Source organism: Vulpes lagopus, chromosome 21, assembly GCF_018345385.1.
Source record: "Vulpes lagopus strain Blue_001 chromosome 21, ASM1834538v1, whole genome shotgun sequence".
Classification (NCBI taxonomy): domain Eukaryota; kingdom Metazoa; phylum Chordata; class Mammalia; order Carnivora; family Canidae; genus Vulpes; species Vulpes lagopus.
The window spans coordinates 41,072,272-41,097,539 of record NC_054844.1 but is presented as its reverse complement, the minus strand read 5'-3'; the positions used below and the strand labels follow the sequence as shown (position 1 = coordinate 41,097,539).

Here is a 25,268-nt window from a genome sequence, read left to right as displayed (position 1 = left end):
ATGGATGAAAACAGAAAGATACAGGGTACTGTTCTAAGAATCAGGTACTCGGTGTTCATTGACAATATCGGGATATTGACCCTGCTAGAGTTTCCTTAATGAGTGGCTGACTGTTTTTTGGTTTTTTTTAAAAGATTTATTTATTCATTCAGAGAGAGCGAAGAGAGAGGCAGAGACACAGGCAGAGGGAGAAGCAGGCTCCATGCAGGAAGCCCCATGTGGGACTCGATCCTGGGTCTCCAGGATCACACCCCGAGCTGCAGGCGGCGCTAAACCGCTGCACCACCAGGGCTGCCCTGTTTATTTTTTTTATTTTTAAAAGACTTTATGCATTTATTTATGAGAGGCAGAGAGAGAAGCAGGCTCCCCGCAGAGACCTATCCTGGGACTCCAGGACCACGCCCTGGGCTGAAGGCAGGCACTAAACCACTGAGCCATTCAGGGATCCCCCTGGCTGTTTTTAAAGAGCATGTGCACAAGTACCAGGGAGGGGCAGGGGCTGAGGGAGAGGGAGAAAGAAAATCCCAAGCAGACTCCATGCCCAGCACAGAGCCCAACACAGGGCTTGATCCCACCACCCCGAGATCATGACCTGAGCCGAAATCAAGAGTTGGACACTTAACCCAGGCGCCCTTGAGGGGCTGGCTTTTAAAAAGACTTATGTTGGGGCCTGTAAAAGCTATTTCTAAAAAGTTTTACATAGTTTTTTGGTCAGAGCTAGCCTGAGGTCTTAAATTTAGCTCTTCAACTTCCCCTAGTGTTGACTCATGGATTTGTGAAATATGAAACACTTTTAAAAGATACGGTTTTGGGATCCCTGGGTGGCGCAGTGGTTTAGCGCCTGCCTTTGGCCCAGGGCGCGATCCTGGAGACCCGGGATCGAATCCCACGTCAGGCTCCCGGTGCATGGAGCCTGCTTCTCCCTCTGCCTGTGTCTCTGCCTCTCTCTCTGTGACTATCATAAATAAATAAAAATTAAAGATACGGTTTTAAGCCTTTGCGATCTGAACAGCTACTCTCTAAATCTGTTGGTTGTCCCAGTTAATCTGTCAAAAGATGCACCTGAGTAGTATAACATAAATAATACCACATAACTCATTACATGCCAGGCACTATATAAAGCACTTCATATATGATAAAAATGAAGCAAAAAGAAGTTAACTTGCCTAAGGTCAAACAGCTAATCAAGAATCAAAACCCAGTGTCTATCTTTTTTGAGAAGGAAAGAATATCCAGCAGGGCCCGTGTTCAGCACAGGGCTCGATCCCACGACCCCGAGATCATGAGCCGAGCTGAAACCAAGAGTCAGGTGCTCAGCCAACTATAACACCCAGGTGCCCCAAGCACTCGACTCGATCTCAGCTCAGGTCTTGATCTCAGGATCCATACACAGTGCAGAGAAGAAAAATGTCCTGTAGAGCTGGCACATATCACCTCCATTGTATTCTGATCAAAGTAGTCATGGCGACCACCTTGATTCAAGAGGGTGGGGACACAGACGACAGTACCTCTAGATGAGGAGTAGCAGGGCTCCCGCTGAAGAGCACATGGAATGGGATAGAATTACATTCATCTTTGAAAACTTCAACCTGCCACATTGAGGAAATTGAGTGTTAGTGCTTAACACCAACATCAGGACATCTGGGTGGCTCAGTCGGTTAAGGGTCTGCCTTCAGCTGAGGTCATGATCTCGGGGTCCTAGGATGGAGCCCGCATCCGGCTTCCTGTTCAGCAGGGAGTCTGCTTGTACCTCTCCCTCTGCCCCTTCTGCTCACGCACACTCTCAAGTAAATAAATAAGATCTTAAACACACACAAACACACACACCAGGGTACCTGGCTGGCTCAGTCGGTGGAACATGCAGCTCTTGATCTCAGGGTCATGAGTTCAAGCCCCATGTTGCAGAGGTTACTTAAAAAAACAAAAAAAAAAACAAAAAAACAGGGACACCTGGGTGGCTCACGCCTGCCTTTGGCCCAGGGCGTGATCCTAGAGACCCGGGACTGAGTCCCACATCGGGCTCCCTGCATGGAGCCTGCTTCTCCTTCTGTCTGTGTCTCCCTCTTTCTCTCTCTGTCTCTCATGAATGAATGAATAAAATCTTTTTTAAAAAATAATAAAATCCCACAAACATCTTCAATTGCCCATCATATATCATGAGCTTTCATGTTATCACAATCCTAAAAATAATCACATCACATAGGTTTAGTTAGGAGGTTTTGATTCAGTATGCTGATTGTAAACCAAGTTCTTAAGACTTTAGATCCAGTATTCATGCAGGGAAATACAGTTCAATAAAATGTTTAAGTGCCTACTTTATAAAAAAAAAAAAAAAAAAAAAAAAAAAAAAAAAAAAAAAAAAGTGCCTACTTTATGATCGGCACTGTGGCAGACGCTGGAGGCATAAAGAGGACCAAGATCTGGTTTCTACTACTCTCAAAGGGCTCATATACCCCAGGTAAGGAGGAAAGATAATACAGTGCAAAAAGAACTATTAAATTATTCTTGGCAAGGTGGGAGAAAACTTGAAACCAAAGGTATGCTGAGAAGAGATGTCAAAGTATATAAAAGATACCAGTTCTGGCTTAATGCAGGCTAAAATAACCTGAGACAGACATCTAGAAATGGTAAATAAGTTTGATTTTGTTTTGAATTTGTTTTTAATGCATAGCTGAGTTTCCAAGAATGGGGACACCAAAGACCTAATGAAAGGAATTGAAAACTAGTGCAGAAGGTAAGACAGCAGAAGCAGTTACTAGAGGGATTATAAGGAAACCTAACTGAAGGACTTGGGTTTTAATGCAGACAAGAGAGCAGCCCATGCAGGAAGCTGGAAAGGAGACCTCCAGTTAAAGCTGGGACCGTGAGACAGCAACAGCCTTAGTGAAAGGGGGGAAACTGAAAAATTCATCCAGTTGGCAAAAGGATAAAGCAAGGAAGTTTGCTTGGGCTTATGGGGCCAGGAGACTCAAGAATTTCCTCAAAGTTTGGGCCCACACTTCATGTGAATTTGAGGACATAAATACACACTTCCTGCGTGGTTGGTCTAGGAAATGTCATGACTCCTCCCACCTCATTCCTGGGTAAGAGTCACATGAAAATAGTCTCAGGTCAGTTATCCGTGGCATTGCTCTGGAGAGTCCCGTGCATGATGACACAGACCACGTGGGATTCTTATACCACTACCACTACCTCCCAAATAACAAAGCTCTAAAACACCATCTCAGTCAAATCTGCAAGATCTATAACTAACAAACTACTAGTATCCAGAATACTAGTATAATACAGAATACAGACCTAAAAAGAAAGAAAAGACAATTCAACAGCAAGACAAAGGCAGAAGAGGGAGCAAAGGATAGGAATAGGCGATTTCTAGAGGAAGAATACGCTAACGGTAAGAAATCAAGTAAAAAGGTACTCTACTGAAAATTAATAATACATAAAACTAACAGAAACCACTCCATACCACTTTGGAAAACAACCAAAACCAGCAAAGCTGAATATTAGTAATAATTACTCTTGGAGAAACTAGCAGATGGGCCCAAGAAAACATACAAGGATACTATATTTTTGCTATTTTTATTTATTAAGAGGGAAAAAGTGTAGATGACTCAGTGATCTTTCTCCAGAGGAATAAAATAAATTGATTTATTCATGCAGTTGGGATGTTATATAGCAATTAAAAACGGGTTTTTTTTTTGGGGGGGGGGGTAAATATGGATGTACTAGTCTGAACCAATAGGAAATAAATATATATATATTTAAAAGATTTGTTATAAGGAATTGGCTCACGTGATTGTGGAGGTGGGGAACTCCCAGGGTCAGAAGTCAGGAAGCTGAAGAACCAGGAGAGCCGATGATGTCCCAGTCTGATTCCGAAGCCTTTCCACCTGGAGAGCTCATAGTTCCAGTCCCAGCCAGAAGGCAGAGGAAGTTGCATATGCTGCCTTTCTGTTTTATTCCGGCTGACAATGGATTGGGTGAGACCCAACCACACTGGGGAGGGTGATCAGCTTTACTCAGTCTGTGGAATCCAATGTTAATCTCATTCAGAAACAGCCTCACAGATGCATCAGGAATACTGTTTAACCGGGGATCCCCAGGTGGCTCAGCAGTTTAGCGCCTGCCTTTGGCCCAGGGCATGATTCTGGAGTCCCGGGATTGAGTCCCAGGATCGAGTCCCACATCGGGCTCCCTGCATGGAGCCTGCTTCTCCCTCTGCCTGTGTCTCTGCCTCTCTCTGTGTCTCTCATGAATAAATAAATAGAATCTTTAAAAAATAATATATATATATATATATTTTTTTTTTTTTTAAGGAATACTATTTAACCAAGTATCTGGGCTCTCAGTCACCACATCAAATTAACCAGCACAATGGACAAATAAATGTCAAAAACAATGTTGAGTGAAAAGGGCAAGTTTCAAAAGAAAAATGTCCCATTTGATGCAGTTAACATTACCTTTTTTTAACCCCCAAATACTATTAAGTGTATTTCCATAGTAAAAGTACAGAATCTATACAGCATGAGAAGGATGGAAAGCGTTTATCTTTGGGAAGGGAAGATGTGGGTAAAATGGCTAATTGGCATAATATTTTATTTTTGGTGCTTTCAATACATTTGGAATAATTCATTTCGAATATTTTTCTAATATAAAAAAGTATGTGGCATTTTCAGGAAACTGTAACCTGCTGGAGTTGGATCAAGTGGCAGGAGATGAGAATGAGACGACTTGGGGCCATAGAGTGAAGAGCCTGGACTATCATGTCGAAGAGTTACATTTTAGATGGTAGGTTATGGGAGCCCTCGAAGGTTTAAAGCAACAAATGAGTAGTGAAAAGTACTCAGGTGAGGGTATCCTACTATCAGAGACTGGACATCAGAGCTACGAGAAATGGCTTTATAAAGAAAGGGCCTATGGGTCGGCATAAACCGACAGGTAGTAAGGTTCCAGTCTAGACCTCCCTCACCTCAGCCATCTGTATACAGTTGTTCTTTCTTGTTCAGTAAAGTCGTCCGCAGAACAGGCCTCACCAGCAGAGGTTAGCCACAAGCCCTAGGCCTATTAAGGAAAAAAAAAACAGATCTGGGAATCTTTCACTCAAATGACTGCTCTATAGAAGACACCTGGGAAACACCACTAACCGTTTTGGCAGCGCGAGGCTCTCCCGTCTGATAGGAAGGTACCATGAGGAACTGGCTCAGAGTTATAAGGGCAGCCTTGTTAGGGCTCCTCGCTGTCGGCCTGGCTGTCCCCTCCCTCCAGAGGGCTCCCAGGACAAACTATAACCTCGCCACCCAAGCTGCCCCTGACTAGCACAGAGTGGGGAGAGCCGTGGGGTCCCAGGCAGTGCCTGTTAGTACTTCTCTCCTGAGCCTTTGCCTCTGAACAACAGAAGAAACCAGAGAAAATTCAATCTACACTATGTGCATGTAAATACATTGGAGATGGGCTGGAGGGGTACACCAAGCTGGGACTCCGGTAATTTCTGAACAGGGAAACGGTGGAGAGAAGAGGGAATAACAAGGGGTACTTGTATTTATCTCTATTTTTAAATATTTTATGAGAAAACATATAAGAAGCTGACGGTGATACAAATAAACATTTTTCCTTAAACAAGAAAGTGTCTATTTTTTTTTAAGATTTTATTTATTTATTCATAGAGACACAGAGAGAGAGAGGCAGAGATACAGGCAAAGGGAGAAGCAGGCTCCACAGAGAGAGCCTGACATGGGACTCGATCCAGGGTCTCCAGGATCACACCCTGGGCTGCAGGCGGCGCTAAACCGCTGCGCCACCGGGGCTGCCCGAAAGTGTCTATTTTTTTAAAGCAAGTGTGGCAGTAGGTTGATAACAGTTAAAACTGAGGAATGGGTGGGTATAAGGGTTTTATTTCTATTCCCTCAGCTTTAGTATATGTTTGAAACCCCCAAAATATTTTTATTATACAAGCTATATATGCTCATTGTAAAAAATGCAGTTAAGGAAGCTTATGACATTTCCATTTGCCCCAGTAACTATCAACACTCGGTAGATAGCCTTCCAAAACCACTTCTCAGATAACCACATGAATACAAATGTACCTTTTTGGTTTTTTTTTTAAAGATTTCATTTATTCATGTGAAAGAGAGAGCATGGCAGACACAGACTCAATCCCAGGGCTCCAGGATCACGCTCTGGGCCGAAGGCAGGCGCTCAACTGCTGAGCCACCCAGGCGTCCCCAAATGTTCCTTTTATATTTATTTGAGAAAGAGAGAGTGAGCAGCGGGGGTGGGGGTAGAAGGAGAGGGGGAGAATCTTAAGCAGACTGGAGCATGAGCCCTGTATGGGGCTGCATCTCACGATCCAGAGAGCATGACCTAAGCTGAAATCAAGAATCAGATTCTTAGCCAACTGAGCCACCCAGGTGCCCCACAAATGTTCCTTTTAAAACAAAAATGAGGGGAGCCTGAGGGACTCAAGTTGAGTGGCCGACTCTTGATTTTGGGCTCAGGTCATTTTCTCAGGGTTCTGGGATGGAGGCTTGCAACAGGCTCCCAGATCAGTGGGGAGTCTGCTTGTCCCTCTGCCCTTCCCCCTGCTGTGCTATCTCAAATAAACGAACTCTTTAAAAAAATTTTTAAACCCAAAAATGAGATCATACATATTCTGCTAGTTTTGATTAATATTCCACTTTATGGATATACCATTATTCTTGAATTTACTTAAGATTCTTTATTATTGGAGAATCCCTGGGTGGCTCAGCGGTTTAGCGTCTGCCTTTGGCTTAGGGTGTGATCCTGGAGACCCTGGATCAAGTCCTATGTCGGGCTCCCTGCATGGAGCCTGCTTCTCCCTCTGCTTCTCTCTCTCTCTCTCTCATGAATAAATAAAAATCTTTAAAAAAAAAAAAAGATTCTTTATTAATAGCATATTGTGAAACAGGGGCTCCTGGGTGGTTCAGAAGGTTAAGCAGCTGGCTCTTGGTTTTGGCTCAGGTTATGATCTCAGGTTCCTGGGATCCACCTGCCTCGGGCTCTGAGCTCAGTGGGGAGTCTGCTAGGGATTCTCCCTCCCTCTCCCTCTGCCCCTCTCCTCTGCTTCCTCTCACTCTCAAAGAGATGGATTTTTTTTTTTTTATTGCAAATGATATCCTTCTACAAATATGCTGTGCAGTAGTGTGAATATTTTTTTAAAGATTTGAGAGAGAGAGTCTGGGTGGGGAGAAGTGGCAGAGGGAGAGAGAAACTCTTTACATTAGTAAATGACCTCTTTACTGTTTAGTATTTGTTAACTTTTCTTAACATTATCACTCTTTACATCTGTCTACATTTTTCAGGAATGTCTTATCCATCTATTTTCAATCTCTATTAGTAATGAGCATGTTTATTAAAACTACATATACCTTGATTTCTTTTTAGCCAAATCTATTAGTCTTTTTAAATTGTCCATTGATAGTGAAATAACTGATGAATTTGTATTCACCTTAATTTGACAGCAAATATGTCTCTTCTTTATTAAATAGTTCGTGCTCAGTAAAGACTAAACAATTGATTTAGACTTTGACAAGCTGCATTTGAAATGGCAGGTGTTCCAAGTGGAAATGACTCTTAGACCATTAGAGGTAAGGGAGGACTGGAAAGCAGGCCAGAAAACCAGCTGGACAGTGATATATTGGCATTATCTGCTGTATCAGAGGGCTTTTGTTTTTATTTAAATTCCACTTAGTTAACATACGGTGTAATATTAGTTTCAAGTGTACAATACAGTGATTCAACACTTCCATACGTCACCCAGTGCTCGTTACACCAAGCACTCTCCTTGGTCGCCATCACCTATTTCACCCATCCCCCCACCCACCTCCCCTGTGGTAACCACCATTTATTCTCTATGGCTAAGAGTCTGTTTCTTGGTTTGCCTTTTTTAAATTTGTTCGTTTTGTTTCTTAAATTCCACATATGAATGAAATTATATAGTATTTGTTGTTTCTCTTACTTCACTTAGCATAATACTGTCTAGTTCCATCCATGTCATTGCAAATGACGAGATTTCTTTTTTATAGCTAATATTCCATTGTACATATACCACCTGTTCTTATCTGTTCATCAGTTGATGGACAGCTGGCCTATCTCCTTAATTTAGCTACCACAGATAATGCTGCTATAAACACAAGGATGAATGTATCCCTTTGAATTTGTATTTTTGTATTCTTTGGGTAAATACCTAGTGGTGTATTTTGCTTGAGTAGTGTAAATTACTGGATCAAAGGGTAGTTTCATTCACTTTTTGAGGAAACTCTATACTGTTTTCCACAATGGCTGCATTTTGTATTTGCATTTCCACAATGCAGTTTGCATTCCCACCAACAGTGCATGAGGGTTCTCCTTTTTCCACATCCTCACCCAACACCTGTTGTTTCTCGTGATGTTCATTTTGGCCATTCCAACAGGTGTGAGGTGACAGCTCATTGTAGTTCTGATTTGCATTTCTCTGACGATGAATGATGCTGAGCATCTTTTCATGTGTCTGCTGGCCATCTCTATGTCTTCTTTGGAAAAATGTCTATTAATATAGATTTATTTATTCATCTTATTTTTTTAAGATTTATTTGATAGAGAGAGGAAAGCACAAGTAGGGGGAGCAGCAGGCTCCCCACTGAGCAGAGAGCCCGATGTGGGGCTTCATCTCAAAACCCCAGGATCCATAATGACCTGAGCTGAAGGCAGATGCTTAACCGACTGACCCAGGTGCCCCTATTTATTCATTTTAGAGAAAGAGCATGCATGTGAGCAGGGGAGGGGCAGAGAGGGAGAGAGAGAGAACCTCAAGCAGACTCCTCACTGAGCTTGGGGCCCAATGCAGGGCTCGATCCCATGACTCTGAGACCACAACCTGAGCCAAAATCAAGAGTAGGACATTCAACCAACTGTGCTACCCTGGCAACCCCACCCATTTTTAAATTGGATTATGTGTTTTTGGGGTGTTGAGTTTTTGTTTTGTTTTTACGATTTTATTTTATATTTTTTAAAGATTTTATTTATTTATTCATGAGAGACACAGGTAGAGGGAGAAGCAGACTCCATGCAGGAGTCTGATGTGGAACTCGATCCCTGGACTCCAGGATCATGCCCTAGGCCAAAGGCAGGCACTAAACTGCTAAGCCACCCAGGGATTGCCCAAAGAAATACTTAATATGAATGATCTCATTTTTTCTTCAAACTAATCTCTTAAATTAGAACCTTTTTTTTTAAAGATTGTATTTATTCATGAGAGACAGAGAGAGAGGTAGAGACACAGGCAGAGGGAGAAGCAGGCTCCATGCAGGTAGCCTAACATGGGACACAATCCCGGGTCTCCAGGATCAGGCCCTGGGCTGAAGGTGGCGCTAAACTGCTGAGCCAACCAGAACTATTATTTTTTAAATCCCCATTAGACACAGGTAAAGTGAGGAGTTAAGAGTTAAGTAATTGGCCTAATGCAATATAGCTGGAATGGTAGAGGTGGGATACCAACACTGAGCACTTAACTATTTTCATTGAGTGCCTAGAATAATCTAGGAAAAACATACAGATGAGAGCAATGGTCTAAGAACAAAACTTTGAAGTATCACTGTTTAAAGTGGGCAGAAATTCCCAAAGGAAATCAAAAGGAAAAGTCAAAGGCATAGGAGGAAACAAGATAGTGGGCCCACCCTATGGCCAAAACAGAACTTCAGCACAGCAGTGAAACGGCCAGGGAAGGACTGAAATCATCCATAGGTGCAACACAAAGGAGGCCATGGTAACCTGGAGTTTCAACACAATGGTGGAGGTGGAAGGAATTTTAAGTCCCTGCAAGTGGCATCACTTCTCCTTAAATAATCTTGAATAGTCTGTTTTGATAGGAGGCGGGAGGCCTTATGCAAGTTTGTACACTGAGAAGAAAGAATATGAATTAGAGACAACTAGTGAAGCAAGGCTTGGGATTGAAAAGGGTAATGAGAGGGGCAGCCCTGGTGGCTCAGCAGTTTAGTGCCTGCCTTCAGCCCAGGGTGTGATCCTGGAGACCCCGGATCGAGTCCCATGTCAGGCTCCCTGCATGGAGCCTGCTTCTCCCTCTGCATCTCTGCCTCTCTCTCTCTCTGTCTCTCATGGATAAATAAATAAAATCTTTAAAAATAAAAAAAAATAATAATAAATTTAAAAAAATGAAAAGGGTAATGAGGAAGGCAAAAACCACAATGGAGCTATCTGAAGGCTCTGCTCTGGGCACAGGCTAGATAGGAAATCAGTTTACGTCAAGGGCAGACAGACTGGAAAACCGAAGAAATAAAAAGACTTGAAGTTCTTTTGACTCCCAAGTTCTGGAGTAGAAATGAGAATGTAAGAACATTTCCAAAAGGAATGATGTAAAGGGGGGGGCAGAGGAAGGGGGGGAAAAAGGCAGATGTTACACTTTTTGAAAGTGCACAGGGGAGCTGGGAGAATGATGCCTCTACCATACAGGGAAGTGAGAAAGCAGAGGCAATGGAGTTCTTGGTTAACACACCAAGAGAGGCTGGGAATAAAAGGGCTGGTGGTATAGGAAAGCTGGGTTTTTTAAATCACAGAAGAGGGCTTTTGGGTGAAAGGTTTAGGAGTAGAAGGACAATGGTAAGAGCAGTACGCAAATGAAAGCAGGAGAGATGACAAACATCCAAGGGGACTGTTATTTGGGGCGATTACCAAGAATAAGAATGAAGTCAACTAGCAAGGCTCAAAGCTCAAAATGGCATAGTGGCAAGAACAGCACTCTTCATAGTTGAGTTTTACCTTGAATGCACTGTTTTCAAATCCTCTTCACAACTTTGCAGAAAGACCCGCAGGTAGATTTCCTGTGCGCTGGCACAGTGGGAAATCAGCCCTGTGCTAATACTATGCCCACTGCGCTTGAGGAGTTGGATTGCATTACTATAGGCTGGTTGCCCAACAACCCTTCCCTCTGGGATCTCTGCCTCCCCCACTTTGGGCGTTTTTGGTGGGGTTGTTAAACAAGGGCCTCTGCCTTCCCTATCTGAGAGGTGCACGCGTGCGTGGCCAAGAACTGGCCAGAGTAACCCTTTACCTGGACACAGTAATTGGTCTAGGAATGGTCACTGACCAATGAAAAGTTCTGGTCTTTACAGAGTCTTTTCAGGGGATTTGTTACAGATGCTGGGACAGTCTTCCATCTGAGATCATGAGATAACACTGCTACTCCTAAAACTGCATACGTCCCCTTCATGGGCGCTAAGAGTTCAAAATATAGAAATCCAGTCTGGTAGTCAAGCAGTAGAAAACTGGTAGTCAAGGGCCCATCTCTGCAGTTCATCCCCTATTTAAGTAAACAAAAATACCAAGACACAGACATGGCAAAATATTTAATCTCTGTAGGTGTGCCTCATCCTCCCATTCCTGTTGTGACTCAACAGCCTCCCCAAAACGGCAGTACCAGAGAAAATAGGGGGCACTTTTTCTCAGCAGGATTCGAAAACCATTAAGGCCCTAGTTCTCTTGACTTGGAAATGATTGCAGGTGAGATCATTCCATAGCACGCCTCAGGCCTCTCTGCTCCAGGAGAAAAACCCCCAGTTCTATGGGACTCCTGAGGTCTTCTGTTCTTCTGCGGCCTGGCGCTGAGAGCTGCGCCGCTGGAAATAGCGGTAGGCTCGGGCACTGCAGAGGTAGCCCCCATACACAGTGAGGAGCATCATGGAGGTAGAGAAGGTCTTGTAGCCAATGTCAGCTAGTTGCTTGGCAGTTGGCATGTTGTCCCCTACAAAGACAGACTGGATTTAGACCCAAGGATAAGGCCTCATCTGCCCAGCCCACTTCTCTGTTTAAGGCCATATCCCATCTTCTGCATCCTTAGTCTGTCTGTACTCTGAACAGCCCCTACACACATGCAGATTCTGTTCAGGAACTCTGAAGATTCAGAAAGACAGGTGCCTGGGTGGTTCAGTCGATTAAGCATCTGCCTTCGGCTCAGGTCATGATCCGAGGGTCTTGGGATCGAGCTCCACATTGAGCCCCAAATCAGGCTCCCTGCAGGGAGCCTACTTCTCCCTCTCCCTCTCCCTTCGCCATTCCTCATGCTTGTGCTCTCTGGCTCTCTCCCTCTGTCAAATAAATAAAATCTTAAAAAAAAAAAAAAAGATTCAGGATGATACATAAGCTCTGCATACAAGATACTGAAATAGGTGCATTTCAATGATGTCACAGGTAAAACGTGGCCTTCTATATTTGTGGAGACAAATGACTGGTATGAACCACCCAGAAATGTTCTTAACTGATCTATTACTGTAAGCACATATCAGTTTTTCTGGCTAGTAGGGAATTAATGGGGTAGCCAGGGATTAAACATTAGCAATGAATTATTCTCTCTAGGAGGATCAAACGGGAACCTTCTACACAATAACCAATTTGTTTTCCCATAAAAACAATCCTATTCTTGATGGTGAAGTTCCCATGTTAGCCCTCAAGCGTCCATATAAGCCAAATACACCTGAAATAATGCCAACAGTATATTTATTTCAATTATACTTAACTGTCTACAGCATTAATTCTAAGTTCCAAACGTAACACCAAGAACCTAACCCAAGGGTTAAATAGAAACTTACTGAGTCCCCAGCAAATTGTTAATTCACATTTGCATAAGATAAATTATTGCTAGTTTAACTGTTCCCTGGATATTCTGAACTAGGGAACAAGATAAAATTTAGCACAGGACACTTTCATCCTCAACAAAACATTCTTCCATTTGGGACTAGGAACATGTTCTCAGGCTCCTCACTGTTGAGGGAACTGACATTCAAAGACTGAAACAGAATAGGTTTCTTAAAAGTCTTGAACTTGAAAGAAAAGCTCAGGGTTAGCTGGTTTCAGGGGGTCTAGAATAGAGTGAGACACATAAGCACTTCTCCGAGTGCATCCTATGGACTAACCACTGCTATTGAGCCAGTCCTGGAGGGTGGAGCCCAAGCTGAGCTGAGCCCCAGCTTCCTTGAATCAAAATTCCAAGTGACTACATTAAATAAGGTCAAAGGAGAAAGAAAACCAAATGGCACAAGTTCAGATAAGAGACAGTTGTGGAAAAAAAAAAAAAGAGAGACAGTTGTGTTCAGGTTATCTGAGGTTTGAAAGGACCCCAAGCTGTGAGATGTGAAGAACACACACACCCACACACACACTCACACAGGGCAGGACACTAAGGTAAGCAAGCTTCCAGCAAAGAGACCTGCAACCTTCAACATCTTCCTCATTTACTCCTTCTCCACCTGTCCCCCATTACCCTGGCTCGATGTTAATCAGCTACAGGACCACTTCTTCAAGGGGCTGGAGGAAGAAGGCTGGAGGCATTCACCAGCTTATAAAAGGATGGTATACTTTGCTTAGACAAGTGACAGATGACCTACTAACAGATGTGATTTTGCTGTCTAGAACTCCACTTCATCTCTTGTCTAATCCAAACCAACATTTCTATTTTCTTTTTTTTTTTAAGATTTTATTTACTTATTCATGAGAGACAGAGAGACAAAGGCAGACGAAGAAGCAGGCTCCATGCTGGGAGCCCGATGTGGGACTCGATCCCAGGACTCCAGGATCACGAACTGAGCAGAAGGCAAATGCTCAACTGCTGGGCAGCCTCGGTGGCTCAGCGGTTTAAGCGCCACCTTCAGTCCAGGGCGTGATCCTGCAGACCCGGGATCAAGTCCCACATCAGGCTCCCTGCATGGAGCCTGCTTCTCTCTCTCTCTGCCTGTGTCTCTGCCTCTCTCTTCTCTCTCTCTGTCTCTCATGAATAAATAAATAAAATCTTAAAAAAAAAAAAAATGCTCAACTGCTGAGCCACCTACGCGTCTCCAAGATTTCTATTTTCACACTAACCAAAACTCTCCACAGACCCTGAGCTAACGCAGGGCAGTAGAAAAGGAGAGGACAGATGTAGCAGTTATTTTGGAAGTAGAACAAAGATTTATTAATGGAATGGATTTGGGCAAAGCTGGAAATATCTCCAAGGCAGCCAATCCGTTAACTCTGTGGATTGGGATACTGTTAATAGGACTAAGAAAAGAAATGAAACAGACGTGTTTCACTGTGTGTATGAGAGTGGTAGTGGCAGTGAGTGGCAGTCAAGAAGATCATGAACTGGATTCTGGACCAGAAATTAAAATTAAGATGCTCAACCCAACACTCATGTGATGAGGTCTACCAGGCAGATATATATAGATATATATAAATATATATATACATACATACACACAAATCTGGACAGATCTTGGGAGAGGCTAACCTACTGATACAGAAGTAACAAGTGACACCAAAGCAGAGGATAAGACCAGAGACAAGGATCCCTAGGTGGCTCAGTGGTTGAGTGTCTGCCTTTGGCTCAGGGCGTGATCCCGGGGTCCTGGGATCAGTCCCACATCAGGATCCCTGCAGGGAACCTGCTTCTCCCTCTGACTATATCTCTGCCTCTCTGTGTGCGTCTCTCATGAATAAATAAACAAATTTTAGGGGGAAAAAAAAAAAGACTAGAGAGAGAAGCCAAGGGAATGCTAGTTTGAAGGATAATAATGAGTGAACGAATGCAGATGGGAAACTCCAGAAACATGTTGGGTGGCTTTTTCATTCAACTACATCTCTTCCCCTTCCTGATTGACAATAACTGCTGTATCAAGTCACTGCCACTGATGGAGGCGTGCTGTATCCTTCCCACCTGTTGAGCCAGAATGAAAACTGGAAACCATTACTGCAAGTTAAGGTGCCATGAAGGCTGGTCAGATGGAATAAGTGGATGGAAAAAGATGACTAGAGGACATGTAAACAATCCTACAGAAGTCAATTTAGTGCACTGAACTGGAACAGGCATTAAATAACGGCACAGATTCTTTTTTTTTTTTTTTTTAAGTAGGCGCCACGCCCAAGATAGGGCTCGAACTCAGCACCCTGAGATTGAGTCGCATGCTCTACCTACTGATCCGGCCAGATGCCCCAATAAAGCACAGATTCAAAGCCAGGGCTCCAGCAGGTCCACAAACCCAGCCCCTCCAATGCAGAGGCATTTTTCAGAGACAAAAAAACAGATTATTCGATTATACCCCCTTCACCTCAAAGGTAAGAATTCTTGTGATTTTTCTGGTTAACAGAATAGAAGTGATAGGGCAGTAGCTTGAGAAGGCAAGATCAAGGGCATTCTAGTTATGTTCTGCTTATTGATAAGGAAGATGTGAATATGCTTTAGAGAGAAAGAAGCTGGTCGCCAAACACAAGATAAAAGAAAAGGTGGGCAGGATGGAACAAGATCCAGGATGGCCCAGGAAAAGGTGAACTTAGACCCGGGTAGAAAGATTCACCTTAGAAATGACACTTGAGGTGAGCAGAACATTCTCACCTGAGAGACATCCATTTTCTCAAAACAAAATAAAACAAAAAACAAACAAAAAAAGCTCAATGCTGGGTTTGTTATGGGGTGATGGAGTTAGACTCAAGGTTTCGAAAAACGGAAAAAGACGTAAGTACCAGTATAGAAAATCCCACAGAAGTGCAAGCTGTGAGGTTCTGGCTCTTCTTTTTTTCTGCCCTCCCCCCGCCCCCCACCCCCACCCCATGGGAGCATCTCAAGGCTCCGGGTTCTCCTCTGGAAAATCATTTCCTCAAATGTGTTTCATCCACCTCAGCTTAGACACGATGGATCTGGGATCCCAGGGTGGCGCAGCGGTTTGGCACCTGCCTTTGGCCCAGGGCGCGATCCTGGAGACCCGGGATCGAATCCCACGTCAGGCTCCTGGTGCATGGAGCCTGCTTCTCCCTCTGCCTGTGTCTCTGCCTCTCTCTCTGTGTGTGTGTGTGTGTGACTATCATAAATAAATAAAAATTTAAAAAAAAAAAAGACACGATGGATCTGTCCACCTTTTACTAGTGCTATGAAAGCCACAGAGAACAAGGCTTCAGTCTCTGAGCAGCCTACGGTCTGGGGGGGGGGGGGGGGGAGCCAGAGATCCCACATTCGGTTACACATGGTAGGAGACGGGCGGTGACCAGAAGAGAAGGAGCGAGGCGAGAGCTCGGAGGGAAGGGGGGTGGGGGCCCAAGAAGTTGGCAGCCCCCTGGGGAGGGGGCGTGGCTGTGTCCTTCAGAAGGGCGGGCAGGAGGGGGGCGGGGACAGCGTCTCAGGGGCTGAAAGCAGCAAAGGACTGAGGCCGTTTCGTCCGTAAGCACCAAGGACCCGGGAGAGCCACCGGCCAAGGCGCCGCTGACTGTAAGGCAAGGAGCGGTCGGAGCGTGGAGGACCACGGTGGGCCCGGAGCCTACGGCCGCAAGCGGGGCCGAGAGAGCGGCTGGCGGGCCGCGGCGCAGCACGCGCGGGGGCCTCAGGGCACCGAAGGCCGCCGCACGGGAGGATGGATAAGCAAAGGCCGGGCCCAGACGGGGCGACTCCGCGGACTTGGAGGCCCCTGCACGGCCCTCGGCGACCGCGGGCGGGGATGCGGCCGCTTCCCGGGGCCCGGCCGCCGCCGCCGCCTGCGCCATTTCCTAGCGCAGCCGGACGCAGCATGCCGGACCACGTACACGGGGGCGCCCGCTCCCGGGGCGCAACTGGTGCGGAAAGCCACCCTTTCTGCCTCCCACCCGTCCCGCTTACCCTCTAGACTCGGCTCCGGACCCGGAGAGAGGGCACCACACGCCCGTAGCAACACAAATCCGCCCACTGAGGAGACCGCCCGCGCACGCCGCAGCTCGGCCGGCTGCCGCCTTTGCGCTTCCGGGCCAGTCACCCTTACTACGCATGCTCAGACCGGTCTTCCTCTCGGGGAGGCCTGTTGAATTCTGGGGCTTGTAGTCCATCTCCGTCGGCAGAGAGGCCGTGGTGACTGCAGCTCCGGAGCCGGATACACGGTCACTCTAGGGAAAGACGGGCCTTCTCGCCGGCTCGGAGGCAGCCAATCAGCAGCCTCGGCGCGGTGACGCCTCCGGGAGCTGGGTAGATTCTCGGGGGATCCGCTCCTGGAGGGGGCCCGCGCGCCCCCTGGAGCCCGGAGCGGCCCTTCAGCGCGTGGCTGGCTGGGGCGGCCGAGCGCGCGTGGGAATCCGAGGCCGGCCACGCGGCGGGTTGGTTTCCGCCGCACAGCGGGGGGCGGGGGGCGACTGTCTAAGGGCTGTGGCCCGGTGCGACCTCCGCGCTTGCGGGAGTCGTGCGAAAGCCTAAGACGCGCCGGGAAGGGGGCAGCCCTTGGGGCAGAGGGACCGCGTGGGCCCCCCTGCCAGCGGCCAGCAGCAGCTGCGGTTATCCAGGAGGGAGCTCCTCCTTGGGTGTTTGTTTGTTTCCTTCATTTTCCCCCCGTGACATGCCTGGAAACACATGCAGTGATTCACCACAGCACAGGCACTGCCCCAACTCCGCTCTGGAAAAAACGCGATTTATTGAGTAGACAGGTAGTAGGCTTGAATGGAAGGCTCCAGGTTGTTAACCGCGGAGTGAACAAAAGTAGGCAGAGGTGTCGGATTATCTTACCAAGGTCACAGCTGCAGCCGAAGTTGAGAAGAGCTGCCTCCCTGCCCCGACCTTGACCTCCTGCCCCCCCCCCCCCCCCCCCCCCCTGGAGTCAGGCAGTGTCCCAGCCTGGGCCCAGCCAAAGCTGGGGTGGCTGTGCCGCGCTCCTGCAGCCCGGTCCAGGCAGCTCTGCCCTTCGCTGGTGAAACAGTGAATCCTCCAGGTCTTGGGCTGAGAGGAGCGGGCCTCCCGGACTTGGCAGGGAGTAGGAGAGGATTAACATGACGCTGCCAGAGCCTCAGTGTGCCAGGTGCTGCCACATAGGAAGCTGAGAGCCCCTGCTGAACGTGGCTGGAGCCTGGCAGGCCCGCAGGGCCTATTTGTAGCTAGGGGCCCGGACTGCTGACCTGTGACATTCCCTGCCTGCCAACCCATCCTGGAACAAGGCCAGTTCAGAACACATTCCCTTCTCCCCTTTCCTGCTCTTCCCTCACCACAGCGGGTAGGGTGGGCTTTAATTTTTTTCTCCTTGAGTCTCCCAGCTCCTGAGGTGCTGATGTAGTCAGTATCTCGTGAGAAAGCCTTCCAGTGACAAAGAAGAGCTGGCCTTGTAATGTCAGGGGCCATCAACATGCACCTGCTCCCCCTTCCCTGCTCACAGTCCCCCATCAGCCTCTGGGCCACTCTCTGGCCCCCTGGCCTCCTGCTGCAGGTGCTGGTTAGCTGCCCTGGCTGCTCTGGGGGCAGCTGAGAAATAGGCACAGGGCTTGAGGGAGGAAATGGGTGAAGCCCAGGATGTCCTTGGGCAGACAGAAGCAGGAGGGACCCAGCTGACACCTCCCCCAACCAGAGCTTCAGAGAAGAGTGGCAGGACACACACAAAGGTCATAGGGAGCCGAGTGATCTGAGCCTGCTCTGAAATGGTGTAGCTGTCAGCAGATTAGGGGCCTGATCTCCAAAGAGGGTGCTGGCCAGCTGGGCGAGGGAAGGCCTAGAAAGGTCAGGCATGGTGGGGAGGAGCTGGCAAGAACTAGGAAGTCCCTGGGGAGAATGACAAGTCCTAGGGCCAGAGATGCCAGCATGGCAGCAACTCTGGTGCCAGGGCAGCCTGGGGGGGTTAGGTTCTGGGGGGGAGAGGAACAACCAGAGGTTTCTGAGGACGCAGATGTTGCTAGGAGAAGCTAGGAGGGGGTTGAGAGCTTTGTATTTTGTTAACAAACACTGAGATCCATTGATGCGGTGTGGGGCCTGGCAGAGGTCAGAGCAGAGGGGTCCCTGAGGCCTGTGTCAGCCCAGAAGCCCAGACCCCTCCCTTGGCAGCCCTTGCCTCATTCCTCTTGTGGCTGAGGTACTTCTTTAGCCATTTAACTGAGCTTGGGGATGGGACTCCTGGTCTGTGTGAGGCAGCAGTGGGTAGCTCTTGCCTCCCGACACCTCCACCCTCCCCGCCGCACACACACCCAGAGCACACGGCACTGGGGCTTGACACTACCCATCCCAGAAGACAAAGAGAAAGGCCCACTTCTGGAGAGGGACAAGGCAACTCCATTTCTGGTGAGATGTGGTGGCAAGAGACTAGAGGCTGCTTGATGGTTTGGGATCCCCCAGTAGGTAGTTGCACCCCACAGCCTCCTGTCCTCCATGAGAAGAAGCAGTTCCATTTAGGGTCCCAGAGATTTTGGGGGCCAGGTACCCCAGCCTTGCTGGAGTAGAGAAGCTGCCTGGCCTGGGCCCCAGGCCCACTCACAAATGTTCTGGATGATTCTGCAAGCAATGGATGAATTCACCCACAGGCTGGCTCTCGTAGCATATCTTGTACACAGCCATGAACAGAGGAAACCTAGAAAGGGGAAGGAAAGACCCAGCTCAGCCTTCCAGTATACCCGGACACCCTCACCCCCACCAACTCCCCAGCCACCTCCTAACCCTCCACTCCCCTACTTTCCCACATTTGAGCCCAGGCAGGTGCTGGCTCTGAATTTCTAATTGCTGAGAATCTGAACTTCCTAGTCCTGGGTTCAGGGTCAGGTTGTTTTTTAATTGCCCTCCTCCCTGTTCTATTAAACTTGCCTGCATGATTCCCTGGCATGATCTTTTTGTTCTAGATGGGCAAGTCACTTAACCACTCTAAAGCCTCAGTAAAAAAATAAAAATAAAAAATAAATAAAATTTAAAAAAAATAAATAAAAATAAATAAATAAAGCCTCAGTATCGGGATGCCTGGGTGGCTCAGCAGTTGAGCGTCTGCCTTTGGCTCAGGGCGTGGTCCTGGAGTCCCAGGATCCAGTCCTACATCGGGCTCCCTGCATGGAGCCTGCTTCTCCCTCTGCCTGTGTCTCTGCCTCTCTCTCTCTCTCTCTCTCTGTCTCTCATTAGTGAATGAATAAAATCTTTAAAAAAAAAAAATAAAGCCTCAGTATCATCAACTGTAAATTGGGACCAATATAACAAAGCAATAAAGTGATTATGTATTAATGTAAAAGGCTCAATAAATGCGTTTCCTTCCTCCCATCCCCTTGCACAGCTTCCTTTACCTGGAGGCTCTCCCCTGACCAGCCATGAGCTGATCTTCTGAGCCTGCTTCATACTCTTATTCTTGGATCCTCTCCAGACCAACAGAGCTCTGCTCTGACCGCCCCCCCCCCCCCGCCCGTCTTTGTGCTCCCTGAAAAGGAGCACCTTGACACAGAGACTGTCCTCCTCACACCTCAGCACCCAGGACAGGATTCAGGGCACAGGGGTTTGGCCTCCGGATAGCGGCTGAGAATGGGGTTGATGGAGAGAGAGGTGGGACAGTCAGTTGAGTTTATTTCAGCTGCCCCAGAGCTCCAGTCCCCAAAGCAGAGGACAGGAGGAAAAGGACCGAAAGTGAGGCTACGTGGAGGGGTCCAAGCGATGTGGTATGAAGAACACTGAGCCGGAGGTGGTTCAAAGGCTATGAACTAGCTGGGGGACAGGGACAGACCAGACTCTCCAAGCTCTAGCCTCCGTAAACATAAGGTGTGCCCCCCTCAACCCCCAGGTCGAGGAGGATGAGAGGCTGAGGCAGCGAGCGCTGCCCCGGGGGGCCGGGGCGGACACCTACTTGTCCACCACGCCCTTGTGCTTGAGGACGTTGTGCAGCTCCCGGGCTGTCAGGGGCCCCTGCAGCTTCTGGCCATTCAGCATCTCTTTCTCCAGCTGCTCAATGGACTGTGAAGAAAATAGGACGGGTAGACGGAAATGCGAGAGGAGGGTTGACGTGGGAGGTGGAGTCTGGGGTTCAGATGGGGGTGAGGCCGTAGGAGGGTGGAAGGGCTGGGAATGCTCACAAGTCTTATGTTTGTGCTCAAGAGATGCCTCGAGCCACGTTCTTCTACCTTGAACCCATAGGGCCCGCCCTCCTTGCTCCAGTCTCCCAGGGTCCCACCTTTCCTGTGCGGGCGAAGGCCTCGGCCACCTTTCGGTTCCGCCCTCCGTAGCAGGTAGTGATGAGGTCGGCAACACCGCAGCTCTCCAGGAAGGTGTCACAGGACACAGGGCCGCTGCAGAAGAGCTTGGCAAAGGCGATCATCTCCATGAGCCCCAGTCGGATCACTGCTGCCTTGGTGTTGTCGCCAAAGCCCAGGCCGTCACAGAAGCCAGCCCCCACGGCCACTATATTCTTTGGAGAGTGGAGGTCACAGGTGAGGAAGGATCCCCTCCTGCAGGCCCCTCGGCACCTGCCTCCTGCTCCTTCCTTCAGCCGTGACACACCACTGGGTAAGTGAAGTACAGTGGGGGAGCTCCTCAGCTATTTCCACCTATTGATTTTCCCATTTGCTGTACCCCACTCGGCCTGTGCTCCCTGGTTCCCCAACCCTGCCCCATACTCCATCCTGAAAACCAGTCTTCTGCCCCCCGGGCCCTCCCAGCCATGCCTATGCCATTCCATATCCCTGATGTCCTCGGCTCTATCCAAGATCCAGAGTTCTAGCCATCAGTCTGCCTGGCTGCCCTGGATGTCTTATCTCCCATTAGCCTGGGTGCCTCCCCAGGACATCTCTTCCCCCGGACCGCCCCCTGGAGGCAGGGATAGGATGTCCCGAAGGAGCTGTAGGAAGAAAGGAAGAAAAAAAAGAAAAAGAAAAAAAAAAAGAAAAGAAAAAAAAAAAAAAAAAGAAAAAAAAAAAAAAAAAAGGAAGAAAGGAAGGAGGCCCAATGTCTGAGAGTAACTGGCAGGGTGGAATGACCCTGACCTTACTGCGGCAATTCTTCGTCCCAGTGTGTGGGACTTGGTGGGGAAGGGGCCCAAGAGTGAGAGCCCGGAGCACACCCCATGGCTGCCTCTGCGCCCCTCTCACCTTTAAGGCCCCACAGATCTCCACCGTATCCACCTCTTTTACAACTGTGATGCGGAAATTGGGCGTCTGCATCAGCATTTTCAGAAGCTGTCCTTGGGTCTGGTCCTTGCAGCCTAAAGTGGGAAGGGGGCAAGGCTTTAAGAGGAGATTCTTGACTCTTCCCACACCTGCCCTGAGCAGGACCTGTACCCCTTTCCCTGGGTTGGGGGGGGTCCCAGTCCTCCCTCACCTCTGATGCTTGGGTCTCCTTCCTTTGCCTGATTAATGGGGAGAAGAGGGCGAACTGGGGGAGATGGGAGAGGGGAGAGTGGAGGGGGTGTAACAAGGTGCGCCGCGTGTGTAGGTGATGATAGGGCTCTCACCGATGGTTGTCTCACAGAACTTGTCATCAGCCACCTCGTTGGCAATGTTCGCCCCCATCAGCACACTCATGGGGATGCCAAGGTGCTCCCCAATCACTTCAGAGATGAGCTTCAGCCCCTTAGGGCCCTCGTCTATCCCCTGGGCACAGGATGGAGCTCAGGCCAGATGCCCTCTATGCCCAACTGAGGGCTTCCCCCCCAGAAGTCCTGCCCCTTCCAAATTCACCATTCATCAGGGTCCCTCCCCAGAGGCCCTGCCCCATTCCAACCCATCCAGAGCTTGCTGTGAGGAGGGTAGATTGCAAGTGAAAATGAATCCCTTAAAAGATTCGCCTTCCATGTACCTTCAATCGATCTACCTCTCCAAGGCCATGTATCCCCTCCATATCCCTAAACAACCCCCCACCAAGTACCAAGTACCCCAAACCAACTTCCATCCCAGCCACTGCTCCAAACCGGCTTCCCTTTCACATTCCTCAAACTAGCCCACCTCTCATACCCCTCGGCATCCCTTGTGTGCCTCCCAGATTCCTCAAGATGTTGGCCTCCAAACCAATCGCTTAACTACTCCCCCACCGCCGCCCTCCCCAGTGGCCCCAGCACCTATTCTCAGCCCCCCTCAAGCAACTCCTCCTCTCTCTCTAAAAGACCCTTGGCCTACTTCTGCCGGTTTCTGTTCTCTCTTCCCGAACCTGCACCCAACCCCCGGCAGTTAGCTGCACCCTCCCCATCCACATGGAGATATTTCTGGCACCTTAATAAGAGATACACCAATGGCATTTGCCTTCAGGTGGCCCTTGAGCTGACCACAAATCTTGCTGATGAACTGATGGGGCACCACAAAGATCAGGATGTCAGCGTCCGCGGCAGCCTGGACCACGTCTGGGACAGCCACCTGTGGGGGTGACCAGTGCTCATGGGCCTCACAGCCTTCTCCCAGCCCCCGTGGGAGCCTGTGTAGGAGATCTAGGAGCTCAGGAGTGAGGCTGGTGGGGGAGAAGGAAGGGCAGCTGGGAGACTGAATCTGGGAGGGCTGGACTCGGAATGAAACACCATATTCCCTCCTGTCGCCATCGTGCCCTCTTGCTCCAGCCGCCCGGGGCTCTTGAGGACTCCTGGGAGCCTCCTCCCAGTGCTCGCCTAGCCCTTGGCTGTGGGACAGCGAGGGAGGCCACAGGACGCCTGGGCTTGGCAGGAGGAAGAGGCCAGGTACGATTTCATCACCACCAGCGGCTTCCCAGGGCTCCCAGGCTGGGAAGGAGAGCCCTTCCTGCTGTCGTCCCTGCTCGTCCCCTCCAGGCTGGGAGCAAGCCACACGGTTTTGACCAGGGACCTTAAGTCCAAGGAGTAGCCTCCAAGTCAGTGAATAAGTAACAGGATTACAACCTGAGGCAGGTGCTTCCCAGACCCCCAGTCTTTGGTTGCCATGGAAACTAACTTCCTTGCCCTCTCCCCCTCTTTTCTGCCTGGGAGCCCCTCAGTGTATGGGGGTGCTGGGAGTTCAAGTTCTCCTCAGTCCCAGAAAGTGCCAGGAGAGCAGTCTGGGGGGTGTGCAGAGGGGGGCCCTGTGCCTAGAGCTGCCCTCCCAGGATGCTTCCCAAGTCCAAGTAGTGGCTGAAATAGCCCCCTCTCAGGAGGAAGCACCCTCCACTTCCCTCTCCCTTCCTTGCGGGGTTTTGGGGCTCACCACGTTGGGGGGCAGCTTGTGCCCTGGCAGGTATTTGACATTCTCGTGCTGCGTGTTGATGATCTCTGTCAGCTTTCTCCCCCCGACATCCTCCTCAAACACCCACATGGTCACCCGTGGGTCAAAGTGTGACAGCTGGGCTGCATTGCCACCCACAATCTTGGCAATAGCTGAGCCCCTGGTGGGAGGGGGAGGACAGAAAGTGGAAGAGTCAGGGTGTGAGGGAGGAATGGTGGTGGGGAGGAGGCACAGGGTGGCATTAAGGGATGGCCCAGCAGCCCACCAGATTTACTTGCCATCGTCCTTGTGACCCCCCCACCTGTCCACCCTACACTTTGCAGCTGGAGAAGGGGCCCAGCCTTCTGATCTGCCCACCCACACCCCCCAACCCAAAGCAGCTTTTCAGGCAGGGAGCACTGGGGAGGCTCCGTTCCTGTGGCAAACAGGTGCAGCTGCCCAGGTGGGCAAGGACGCAAGAGGTCTGGGCACCATCTGCCCTGCGGGGGTAGGCACAGAAGACAGCAGGGGTGGAACAGAAACTGGACGGCGTTTCCTACCCACCAAGCCTCTCTCCCTAGCCCTGTGTTCTCAGGGAAACCTCCCCTTGCCCCCACACTCCTTGACTGAGCCACTTACCAGTTCCCGGAGCCTATAATGCAGACTCGCTTGCCAGCCATGGTGCCACTTTTCTAACTGATTCAGCTCAGTGCTCCGCGCCCCAGCTCCTCTGCCGACTAGGAGCATATAACTCCGCCGCACGTGGGTGCAGCCAAGTCCCGCCCTCCAGGGGCGGGTGGGGAGGCGGGTGCCCTGGGACACAGGGACTCTGGCAAAGCCAGGGAAAGGGGAGAAAAGGGTAGAGACAGGTGGGGAACAGGAATGGGCCAGGGGCCAGGCCCCTCTTCCGTTTAGGTTTGCCAGCTGATGGTGCTAGTGAGCTTCTTCCCCTGGCCCTAGCCCTCCCTCCCTGTAGTGGTCTCATTTTGAGATCTGCCAAGAAATAGCTCAGATGAGGAGCAAATGACTGGCCCCACTGCCCCCCCCTCCCTTATTCCCTGCTGTCCCCCAGCACCAGAATAGATTGTTTTCAGTCCTATTAGCAGATACAGGAGTGCTTTCTTTTCCAAGGTAGGAATCACCCCACATAGCCTCCTAGGACCCCAAAGTCTACTCTGCAGGTTTGTCCTCTAGCAGTGACAAAGACTACATGTCACTGGCCCTACACTAGCTCTACTGCCAGGCTGTGTGTGAGGTGGGTAGGTGTGTGCTCACCTTTAAAGATAAGACCACATAGGAAGGACGCCTGGGTGGCTCAGTGGTGCAGCGTCAGCCTTTGGCCCAGGGCGTGATCCCAGAGTCCTGGGGTTGCCCCTGTGGGGAGCCTGCCACTCTCTCGGTCTCTCATGAATAAATAATAAAATCTTAAA

The 25,268-nt window shown here is 49.2% G+C and overlaps 2 protein-coding genes across 2 annotated transcripts; both read right to left on the bottom strand.

Moving 5' to 3' along the window:
• Positions 1–11,342: 11,342 nt before the first annotated feature.
• On the bottom strand, positions 11,343–17,231 carry LOC121479755 (cytochrome c oxidase assembly protein COX14). Its single transcript, XM_041735549.1, has 2 exons — positions 16,622–17,231; positions 11,343–11,752 (listed from the first exon to the last, which is right to left on the bottom strand). The coding sequence occupies exon 2, from the start codon at positions 11,742–11,744 to the stop codon at positions 11,571–11,573; it is 174 nt and encodes a 57-aa protein (XP_041591483.1). The 5' UTR covers positions 11,745–11,752; positions 16,622–17,231; the 3' UTR covers positions 11,343–11,570.
• A 149-nt stretch (positions 17,232–17,380) lies between these two features.
• On the bottom strand, positions 17,381–24,634 carry GPD1 (glycerol-3-phosphate dehydrogenase 1). Its single transcript, XM_041735548.1, has 8 exons — positions 24,478–24,634; positions 23,842–24,019; positions 22,909–23,049; positions 22,155–22,293; positions 21,793–21,905; positions 20,880–21,113; positions 20,556–20,662; positions 17,381–19,310 (listed from the first exon to the last, which is right to left on the bottom strand). Exons 1-8 carry the CDS (start codon positions 24,516–24,518, stop codon positions 19,214–19,216), a joined length of 1,050 nt encoding a protein of 349 aa, XP_041591482.1. The 5' UTR covers positions 24,519–24,634; the 3' UTR covers positions 17,381–19,213.
• Positions 24,635–25,268: the final 634 nt, after the last annotated feature.